Raw genomic sequence first — 10,273 nt, 5'->3', positions numbered from 1 at the left:
ACTCACTCCCCAGACGTGCCCCCGAGTGACCTGGCCGCCCCCAGAGGTCAGTGGTGCCCCAGGGACAGGCCCAATTACAGGGTGTGTGTGGCCATCAGCACCCCTGTGGGGACGGGTGCAAAGTGTCTGTTTTAGGGATTGGAGGGGGACACTGGTGCCAGGGCCCAGGGTGTCCTAGCCTGTCCCCCAGCCCCTCCACAGGGTTTCCTGCCCTGCCGGGTTCTGATGCCCCAGTCACTCCCCAAACCCAAGCCCCAGGGTGTGTGGCTGGGCCCCCCACACCCTGGCTGGGCCTTCCTCGGGGCCTTTGCAGAGCTTCCCACTGCCTGGAACGTCCACGCCCGCCGCCCGGAAAGGCCCTTGTCACCGTGGGAGACACTAAGCCGCACGTGGGCCTCTGCCCTGCGGCCCTGGACGCCCCCCTCGGGCCCCCGCCATCTCCAGAGTCAGGAACCCAGCCCGCGGCCCCCACCAGCCTTCCTGCGGGGCTCTGGCCTTGTCTCCTCAGGATCCCGCAGGTGTAGCAGGTGTACCCCAAGGGAGCGGGACCCCAGGGCCGGGCGCCCCCCGCTGCAGTCGGCGCCCTGTGTGCGCGATTCAGGCCGCGCGAGCGGCGGCTAAGCCACGTGCCCCCGTGCCCCCCGCACACCGGGTGTGCTACGGCTCAAGGTCAGCGTGTGCAGCTGTGCAGGCCCGGCCTCCTGCCCCCTGGCTCCCCGGCGCTCCGGCCTGCACCGGCCGGGGCCAGTCCCGCCCGCCCGCCTGCCTGGCCCTGGGGCTGAGCCGAACCCTGCCCCTCCTGTCCTGCCGGGTCGCTCCCGCTACCGCGGCCCCTGTCACTCACACACACACAGACACACACACACACACACACACACACACACACACACACCCACCGCCTCTCCTGCTCCTGGCCCCAGCCTCCTGGGCGGGGTGGGGGGGGGGGTGGGGGGGTGGGGGGGGTGTCAGAGGAGAGGCAATCCTCCGGCCTCCCAGGGCTCCCCGTCCCCACCCCAAGAGAGAAAAGAAAAATAATTTTGAAAAGGAAAACAAAGCATATTGTATGTGTTGGGGCGACTGGGTGGCTCCCCAGGGGCGGGTATCTCCCTTCCCCTCAGGTCAGGATCTCAGGGTCCTGGGGTGAGCCCCAAGGGCTCGGCAGGGAGCCTGCTTCTCCCTCTGCCCCCACCTCTCCTGCTCATGTGCTCTCGTTCTCAAATAATAAATGAAATCTTTATTTAAAAAAAAAAGGAAGCTTACAGAACAAACTGGGCTTTAAAAACAACAAAAAAACCCAAAGGGCCATCTCTTGCAAACTGGACCGGCCAGTCCACATCTTCATTCCTCCGCAGAGAGGCCCAGAGAGTGGGCAAGAGGCCCCGAGGTCACACAGCCCCAGGGGTAGCGGGTCGGCTGGGCCCCTCCCTGCCCCCTCTGCCCCCCCCCCCCAGCCTGGAGCCGGTGAGGATGCCCCGGAGGCTGGGGGAGGGGGGAGACAGATCCAGATTGGCAGTGAGGGAGCCTGCAGGGAGCCGGGGTCTGGGCAGGCAGTGGGCCTGGGGGGGGCCTTCATGTGACTCACCCCCACCCTCATCCCACCTCTCTGCCCCGGGGAAGAGGCGCCCTGGGCCTGCTCCGCTCTCGGGGGTCCACGCAGTCCACGCACCGCCTGCGAGGTGCTCCATACGGAAGAGCGACAAATGAAGAATGCGGGACTGAGATGGGGGAGGGGCGCCTCAGTTTCCCCAATCCTGCTTCTGCTGCTACAGCCACACCGCCCAGCCCGGGATCTGGGACCAGGAGGTCCCGCAACCGGGTGGTCCCAGACGCCCCGGAAGCTCGGCTGTTGTGCTGCTCTCCTGACATAACTGGTCTGCCCTCATTCCACACTCCCGGGCTGGGGGTGGGGTGACCTCTGACCTCCCGGGAGGAGGGGGAGGAGGCCGGGGCTGCACCCGCGCGCACTGCTAGCGCCCTCTGGGCCTCCAGTTTACCCATTTGCACCACTGGTCACCCCACAACCCCCGCCGGCTGGGCTGGCCCCTGCGCCCTGGTCCTGCAACCCAGGAGCTCGGAGGCCTCAGGCCCCCCGGGGGCGGAGGCGCACCCAGCACCCAGCACCCAGCGCCCAAGCCACGGCTGTGTGCGAGCACGTGTCCCTGCTGCGTGGGGAACCAAGGCCCAGGGCGCCGGGGACCCTGGCCCTGCAGCCAGAGGTGCTCGGTCAAGTCCTGGGGCGGCGTCCGGACGAAAGGCCCAGCCCCGGAGCCGCGCGGCGGGTCAGACCGGGGCGCTGCCCAGACAGGTCCCCGGGATGCCGGCCTCGAAGAGGTGTTTGGGGAACCGAGCCCGGGAAGCGCGGGCGAGTGTCCAGGTGCTGCCCCGCGAGGCCCGGGGCTCCAGGCTCTGCGCATCCTCGGGGCACAGGGTCGGGGCACAGGTCGGGCCAGGGCGGCTGCGGGGGTCTGCACGCCGGGGCCGCCCCAGGATGAAATCAAATCCGGGCTCCTGCATGGGCTCCGCGGCCCCATCCTCCAGGCCGGCCGCCCGGGAGCCCCCGTCGCTGACACCCCCGCCCCCCTGCAAGGCGGGCCCGGGGACCCCCTCCCCCCCTCCCCGCGCTGGGCGCCGCGGCGGCTGCAGAGCCCCTTCCGGGTCCGCCTCCGGGTCGGAGGCTCGCGCCCGCCACCTGCCGGCCGGGGCCGGGGGCGGGGCCAGGGCCTGGACGGGGCGGAGCCAGGGCGGGGGCGGGGCCAGGGCCTGGACGGGGGCGGGGCCAGTGCGGGGGCGGGGCCGGGACCGGCCGCTGCTGCAGCCCCGCCCCGCGCCGGGACCCCGCCCCCCGAGTGAATTCTAACTTTCCCAAGGTCCGCAGCTGGCGCCGCTTTGTTCAAAGCCCGGGCCTGGGCTCCTCCGTGCCCCGGGGGCAGGCGCCGCGCCCACCGACCCCGCCCGGGCGGGCCGCGCACCCCGCTCCCTGGTCGGGGTGCGCACCTCGAGGACCGGGGCCCGGACGACCCGGGCCTGGGAAGCGCCGTCCGCCGGAGGCCCTGCGCCCCGCTCCCCACGGCCCACGCGGAGGAGGCCTGCCCTCGAGCCGCCGCCGCGCGCGCACAGACGAGCCCCGGGCGCCCGCGGCCAGCACGTGGCCAGCGCCCCGCCCGCCGCGCAGGCGCCCTGGAGGCGCGGCGTGGGCGGCGCTCTAGCTGGCGGCGCGGGGGGCCCGTCTCGCTGGCGTGACGCACTTCCGGGGCGGTGGAGGCGGCAAGATGGCGGCTCCCATGGAGGTGGCCGTGTGTACGGACTCGGCGGCCCAGCTGTGGAGCTGCGTGGTGTGGGAGCTGCATTCGGGCGCCAATCTGCTCACGTACCGCGGCGGGCAGGCCGGACCGCGCGGCCTGGCGCTGCTCAATGGCGAGTACCTGCTGGCGGCGCAGCTGGGCAAGAACTACATCAGCGCCTGGGAGCTGCAGCGCAAGGTGCGGCGGCGCGCGCCCGGGCCCGGCTCCGTGGGAGGGCGCGCGGGGCGCCCGAGGGGCCCGGGGAGGGGCGGGGGGGCCGGGGCTCCGTTAGGTTGCGCTGCGCATGCGCGGGGCGGGGGCGCGAGATTCCATTAAAAGGGCAACTTCCGGGGGCGCCTGGGGTCGTGCCCCGGGTCGGGCTCCCCGGTCAGCGGGGCCTCTGCTGCTCCGTCTCCCTCTCCCCTTCCCTCTCTGGCTCACTCTGTGTCTCAAATAAATAAATAGGATGGTTTTTTTTTTTAAATAAAAGACTTCGAAGGATCCTGGGGGCTCAGCGGTTTGGCGCCTGCCTTTGGCCCAGGGCACGGTCCTGGGGCGCCGGGGTCAAGTCCCGCGGGGGGGCTCCCTGCAGGGAGCCTGCTTCTCCCTCTGCCTGTGTCTCTGCCTCTCTCCCCATCATGAATAAATAAATGAATCTTTAAAAAATAAAAGGACTTTGAGCTGGTGGGCTGGGGTCCGAGGGTCTCTTGGTGTTGGAAGGACGTGGAGGGTGGGGAGGCCGCTGGAGACGCTGCCCTTCGCCGTACAGCCCTGGCTTTCCTCCTAGAAACACCCCAGGCCGCGGCCCGTGGGCCGTGGGCCGCTCCAGCCCCGCGCTCAGCCCGCCGCCTGGTGCGCGCAGGGCCGTGGACTCTGCCTTGCGCCCCCCTCGCCCAGAGTAGGCTCCGCTCTGCTCCCGTCCCGCATCTGCAGGCCTGGGGCTGGAGCAGATCCCTCCTCGGCCGCCCCGTCCCACTCCCCTTCCTGGCGCCCTGGGGCTCTCCTCCCCACCGGCCCCCTAGCTCCCTGTTCTGCGGGAGGCTCAGGGCTGCTTATGTCTCTCCAGGACCAGCTCCAGCAGAAGATCATGTGTCCTGGGCCTGTGACCTGTCTGACCACGTCACCCAATGGTCTGTATGTCTTGGCGGGGATCGCGGAGAGCATCTACCTGTGGGAGGTAAGAGAATGTGTAAAACTAAGGTGGTGGCGTCCGGTCTGCCGGTGCTGGGTTGATTAGGCCGTGTTGTCACCTGTCGTGTTTGGGCGGAGAGACCCGCCTCACCTCCCGCAGAGATAGCGCCCGGTTTGGGGCCAGAAGGTGGACGTGTAATCATGCCCCGCTTTTCTGGACCTTGTCCGCAGCGGTGAAACGATCTCTGTCCTTCCCCGGCGTCCTCAGGGGGTCACAGACACGTAGGGGGGCTTGGTTATTCACTCCTGGGGCTTTGAAACCCCATCGTAGGATGCTAAGATTAAGAAGCACTTGCTTTGGTGCAGGGAGGGAAACTGAGGCGGGGGTTCATCAGAGATTGCCCGTCGTGGTAGAAATCCTTGCCTTGGTGCCGCAGGTGTGGCCAGAAATCCGTGTCCCCTGTCCCCACCAGGGGCGTGGTAGGAGTTGGCAGGAGGGGGCTGTTGTCTGGCGCTGGCTCCCTCCGCGCTCTAGGAGCACTCCTGACCCTGTGGGCCGTGACCTCCAGGGGCGCCCCACGGGGCCCACCCTGGGCAGCGGCTCAGGCTGAAGGCCTGACGCAGGTATGAGTCCCTTGACCCGTTCCCTCTGCGTGGAGGCGGACGGGCAGGGAAGCTGAGGCCCTCAGAGCAGGGCCTCGGGGGGGAAGGGCCTGTGTTCCCCCACGTCTTCCTCTTGTGAGGACACGGCTCCCCAGGTTCAGCATGACCTCAGGCTGACCTGGCTAACCTGCAAAGACCCAGCATTCGAGGAAGGCCTGGCCCCAGGAGCTCGGATAAGAGCACGGTTCATCTCACAACAGGAGCGCCCCCCCCCCAGCCCACCCCACCTTCCCGGGGGTGGGATGGGCTCACCTGTCCCCCCCACCTAGGGCCTCCGCCTCCTCTCAGTCCTGCTCACGTGGCGGCATCCGAAGTGACTTCCTGCTCCTGGGTCCCGGGTCCAGCTGGTCCTGAGCAGAGGGAGCCACGCGTTCCTCCCTGGAGGCCATGGTTCCATCACTGTCCCTTCCTGCTCTGGGCAGGGGTCCTCAGGCCACCTGATGCCCAGGACTCAGGGTCACGGTGACTAGATGGGGGGGCAGGAGCTGAAACAGGATCCTCATCCACTTGGGGACTCGGTGGGCAGAGGACGGCCGGGAGGAGGCACAGCTAGCAGCTACCGAGCCTTCATTTCAGACCGCCCTGGGCCATGAACCACTGACCTGTGCCCTCTGCAGGTCTCCACAGGGAACCTTCTGGTCATTCTGAGCCGCCACTACCAGGACGTGTCATGCCTGCAGTTCACGGGGGACAGCAGCCACTTCCTGTCGGGGGGCAAAGACTGTCTGGTGCTGGCGTGGAGCCTGTGCAGGTAGAAGCTTGGGCCTGGTCCAGGTCGGGCTGCGCAGCATGTGGGAAAGGCCAGGCCGGGGCCCCGGGCCGGGAAGGGGCCAGGAGCCAGGTGGGCTGAGAGGGGGCGGGGACCCAGGGAGCCGTCGCAGAGCTTCGGGGGTGGGATGGCCTGGTGGCCATGTGGGGACGAGGGGAGGTGCCCCCCGCCCCTGAGGTCCGGTCCTCCACACAGCGTGCTGCAGGTAGACCCCTCCAGGACCCCGGCCCCCCGGCACGTCTGGTCTCGCCACACCCTCCCCATCACAGACCTGCACTGTGGCTTTGGGGGGCCCCTGGCCCGAGTGGCCACCTCCTCCCTGGACCAGACCGTGAAGGTAGGGCCCCCCCGCACCCCAAGTGGATCCGTGAGTCATGCTGTGGCCGTGGACAGGTTCTTGGCCAGCGTGAGCCGGTGAATCGCCTCCACCCCCAGGCTGGCAGCTGCAGACAGCTCTTAATCCCCCGATGCTTCCGCCTCAAGGACGTCCAGAGGGTGGATGGTGCAGGCCCATGTCGGCTTGGAAATTCCCACTTGGCTGCCTGCGCCTGGCAGCTCCCTGGCCAAACCGCGGGGGATTTGAGGGCACCCGGCCTTGGGGCTTTGCCACCGGCAGGGCCCCCGGCAGGTCACGCGGGGGTTGTGGATGCGACAGCGAGGGTCTGTCCCGGGGAAGGCCCCGAGGGTGGTGGGTGCGGTCCCAGTCCCCCGGGGGCCCAGGGTCTCCTGGTCAGGGCTGCATCTGTCCCACGTGCCCTGGTACCCCCAGCTGTGGGAGGTCTCGTCGGGCGAGCTGCTGCTGTCTGTGCTCTTTGACGTGGGCATCATGGCCGTGACCATGGACCTGGCCGAGCATCACCTGTTCTGCGGCGGCAGCGACGGCTCCATCTTCCAGGTCGACCTTTGCACCTGGGTGAGTGGCTGCGGGCAGCCGGAGGTGGGCAGCACCTGGGCCTGGAGGGCCGCTGGCCGTGGGGCCCCAGCGCTACCCTGGCTCACGGGCCCTCTTGGCCTCCGCAGCCTGGACAGAGAGAGAAGAGCTTCCAGCCCGAGCAGGACAACGGGAAGGTGTTCAGAGGGCACAGGTGCGGGGCTGGGGGGCAGCGGGGCAGCGGGAGGGGCCGTTCTCTCTGTCTTGGCTCGGGGTCACCCGGCCTAACCGGGGCTTGTCCGTCCCAGGAACCAGGTGACTTGTCTGTCCGTGTCTACTGACGGCAGCGTCCTGCTCTCGGGCTCCCACGACGAGACCGTGCGCCTCTGGGACATCCAGAGCAAGCAGTGCATCAGGACGGTGACCCTCAAAGGTGAGGTGCCCAGGTTTGGGGGCCCAGGGCAGCCAGCTCCCCTAAGAGCTCTCGGAAGCGTGTGGCTCGGGCCTGGAGCCGTGAGAAGGACCCGGTCTGGGCGGCTCGGGGGTGGGGGCGCCTGGGTGGCCTGGCTGGGGGGAGGCGGGTCCTGACGGAGCCTGTCCCCCCGCAGGCCCCGTGACCAACGCCTCCATCATGTTGGCGCCCGTCAGCATGCTGAGCTCGGACTTCAGGCCGGGCCTGCCCCTGCCCCATTTCAACAAGCACCTGCTGGGCGCTGAGCACGGGGATGAGCCGCACCGCGGGGGCTTCACGCTGCGCCTGGGCCTCCACCAACAGGTGGGCGCTGCCCCCACACGCAGGGACACCTGCTGGTGCAGCTCCTTACGTCCTGTCGGGGTTGGGGTGGTGCCCTGGGCACCTGAGCTTGGGGCCCTAGGGGATGTGCCATGTGTCCGGCTGCCTCCTGCAGAGTAGCAGGTGGTGCTCATCCCGCTGGCACCCACCCCGGTGCCTCCAGGGGTTACCCGTCTGTCCCCCAGGCCCGGGGCGTCTCTGTGCACGGCCCTCCTGCAGGGAGCCCGACGTCTGGCTCTGCTGAGCACCCGGCTGCCGGCCAAGGGCGCCGTGCCCAGACGCTGTCCAGCAGGAGACAGACAGCGTCCCTGTGCAGCGCGTCCGGCCGTGGGGCTGTGGGGCTGACCGGCTGTCCTTGGTGTCTGGGCGTCCCTCCGGGTCCTGTGCCCACGGTGTGGCCTGGGCCGGGGAGCACACGGGGTGCATTGCTTCTGACCAGGCGTGGTGGGAGCCGCGGTCCCCCTCGGTCGGGTACCAGTGAGGCGCCTGCCCCGCAGCTGCGTGCCCCCGGGGGCCGCCCATCGCTGACGCAGACCCTGTGTGTCGCAGGGCTCGGAGCCCAGCCACCTGGAGCGGGCGGAGCAGCTGCACGCGGTGATGAGCAGCACGATGGAGAAGGTGGGCGGCGGCCGCGCCCTGGACGGGGGTGCGGGGCGCCCTGTCGGGGACCGTGGGGACGGCGGCCCTGGGAGGCTTCCCGGCCGCCTGGCCTCTGAGCCCTGTCCCTCCACAGAGCGTCCTGGGCGGCCAGGACCAGCTGCGGATCCGCGTGGCCGAGCTGGAGGACGAGGTGCACAACCTGCGCAAGGTCAACCGCGACCTCTTCGACTTCTCCACGCGCATCATCACGCGGCCGGCCAAGTGAGCGCCCTGCGCCGGCCCGAGGCCCGCCCCGCGGGCTCGTGTCCTCCAGCTGCTGGGCCGCTGGCCTCTCCTGTGGCCTCTCGGTGCTATTCTTTTTTAACAAAAGAACTAAAGTCCCTGTTGCTCGGGCCTCTGCCGGGGCCGCCCGGGGCCACGCTCACCGGGCCTCGGGCAGGACCTGCCTCGGCAGAACCGCTGGGTCCACTTGTGAACTTGGTGCCCAGAAGGCCCGGTTCTCGGGGTGAGGGGCTGGGCTCTGCCGTGGGGCCAGGCCACACTCGGGCGGCAGCCTCTGAGGTGCAGGCGGAGGCTTCTGGGCGGGGCTGGCTCAGGGACAGCAGCGTGGTCAGGGGTCCCCCAGCCCGGGCCGGGGTCCTCTGGGGGGACCGTGTCCACACCGCCCCCGACAGTGTTCCTTGTTGGCATGACGGCCCGAGGGAGCCCGGCTGTCCCTCCTGCCCTGGGGACGTGGCCTGCAGCCAGCACCTGGAGCCCGGCCCAGACACGTGGGCCCCAAAGCAATCCTCAGAACCTTCCGGAAAGCTGTCCCTGACCGACAGCCTGGCTTAATGATCCAGAAAATCCGTGTGATCTAGCAGGTGACGTCTGGTTGCGGCTGGAGCCGGTCGTCCACGCCGGTCTGTGTTCTGGGGCGACGGGCGCCCTGTCCCCGGGCTCTGTGCCCTGAGGTCCATCTGCCCCACAGCTGAGGGGGTGCCCCATCTGTGCCAAGGGAGGAGTCCTGCTGGCCGCCTGGGGACACCACCGTGACCGCGCAGCCTCACACCCAGGGGCCCAAGGGGAGGGGTCACCACCGGCCTTGGGGTTCCCGCCAGCAGTGCGGCAGGAAGGGGCTCAGCAGGGTTTGCCCGGTGCTGCCATGTGGGGTGGGGTCCTGGGGCACCAGGGTCTACACCCCCTTACCCAGCGTGCAGAGGGTCTGGGAGGCCAGCAGGGCCTTGGGTTTGCCCGGGGCTCCCAGGGACCAAAGGCCCCTCTCCTGTGCCCACCCCTGGACCAGCCCTCGGAGCCCCGGTGCCTGCAGCCAGGCTCCCTCCTGCCTTGTTTGCGACCTCTCATTAAATGTTCTGGAAGGAGCCGTGTTGCTTGTTCTGGGGGTGCTGCTCCCACGGCCCCTCACCCCCCAGGATTCGCGTGGTCGCCGCCCTGGACCCTCAGCTGCCTACCTGCTGGGTCCTGGGATCTGCTGTCGCCCCGCCCCTGCCCAGTGGGTGGACACAGAGGTGACCGGGTGGCCCCTGTTCCCATAGGGCTGGGAGGGAGGGAGGGGGGTTGGGCGGCCGTGGGGCGTCGCTGTGATCTGAGGGCAGCAGGGGACCCCTGGCCGGCCTGGTGCACTGACAGGCAGGTGGTCTCCGCGCCGTGACCGGGGCTGCCCACAAGGTTGCCCCCCTCCGTCTGCGGCCACACCGGGAGAGGTTGGACACGCTGCTGCCGGCCTGCACTCGCTGCACCCGGGGCCCAGACTCAGTTTCCCTGTCAGTGACGGACGCACCCATTCTCCGTCTGCATGGAGCCTTCTGGAACCGGTGCGGGCCCGTGCAGGCCGAGGGTTCTGTCCACGTCCTGTGGAAGCACAACCTGGCCCCACATGGTGGGCGGCAGCGGCCAGAGGGGAAGGTGCCAGCAGCCTGTCCCCGGGGGGTGGGGGGGGCAGAGGGACCGCAGCCTCGTGCACGGGCGGGTGAAGCGTGAGGTGGGGGGGCAGGGGCGGGAGGGACCTCTAGAATAGTCCCCATGTCCCCCAGCACATCCACATCTGGGAACTCCGCCAAAGGAAATGGGAACTCGTGGTTGCTGGGTCACAGCGGCACGAGTGATGCTCACCGGGAGGGGCAGTGCCGGGTGTCCATCCAGGGGAGCGGGTACACGGTGGCCTG

General features: G+C 69.4%; 1 protein-coding gene across 2 annotated transcripts; it reads left to right on the top strand.

The window, feature by feature from the left end:
* The first annotated feature begins 2,970 nt into the window (after window positions 1–2,970).
* On the top strand, window positions 2,971–9,469 carry WDR18 (WD repeat domain 18). 2 transcript variants are annotated; one of them, XM_072722057.1, is made up of 10 exons: window positions 2,971–3,479; window positions 4,348–4,458; window positions 5,693–5,826; window positions 6,040–6,181; window positions 6,614–6,757; window positions 6,865–6,929; window positions 7,024–7,148; window positions 7,324–7,490; window positions 8,006–8,126; window positions 8,242–9,469. In XM_072722057.1, the coding sequence occupies exons 1-10, from the start codon at window positions 3,270–3,272 to the stop codon at window positions 8,940–8,942; spliced, it is 1,920 nt and encodes a 639-aa protein (XP_072578158.1). In that variant the 5' UTR covers window positions 2,971–3,269; the 3' UTR covers window positions 8,943–9,469. The 2 variants fall into 2 exon arrangements, with proteins under 2 accessions (XP_072578158.1, XP_025874991.1); XM_026019206.2 differs by having other exon boundaries at window positions 3,154–3,479; window positions 8,058–8,126.
* The last annotated feature ends 804 nt before the right edge of the window (window positions 9,470–10,273 follow it).

The sequence above is a fragment of the Vulpes vulpes genome, chromosome 9 (assembly GCF_048418805.1).
Source record: "Vulpes vulpes isolate BD-2025 chromosome 9, VulVul3, whole genome shotgun sequence".
Lineage (NCBI taxonomy): Eukaryota > Metazoa > Chordata > Mammalia > Carnivora > Canidae > Vulpes > Vulpes vulpes.
This window is presented reverse-complemented; position numbering and strand designations above follow the sequence as displayed.

What these genes read in the sequence shown, in the direction of transcription:
- WDR18 (XM_072722057.1), top strand. Translation starts at nt 3,270, where the DNA reads ATGGCGGCTCCCATGGAGGTGGCCGTGTGTACGGACTCGGCGGCCCAG. An exon ending in AGGTCGACCTTTGCACCTGG is followed by an intron (nt 6,758 to 6,864) that starts GTGAGTGGCTGC and finishes TGGCCTCCGCAG; the next exon opens with CCTGGACAGAGAGAGAAGAG. An exon ending in AAGGTGTTCAGAGGGCACAG is followed by an intron (nt 6,930 to 7,023) that starts GTGCGGGGCTGG and finishes TGTCCGTCCCAG; the next exon opens with GAACCAGGTGACTTGTCTGT.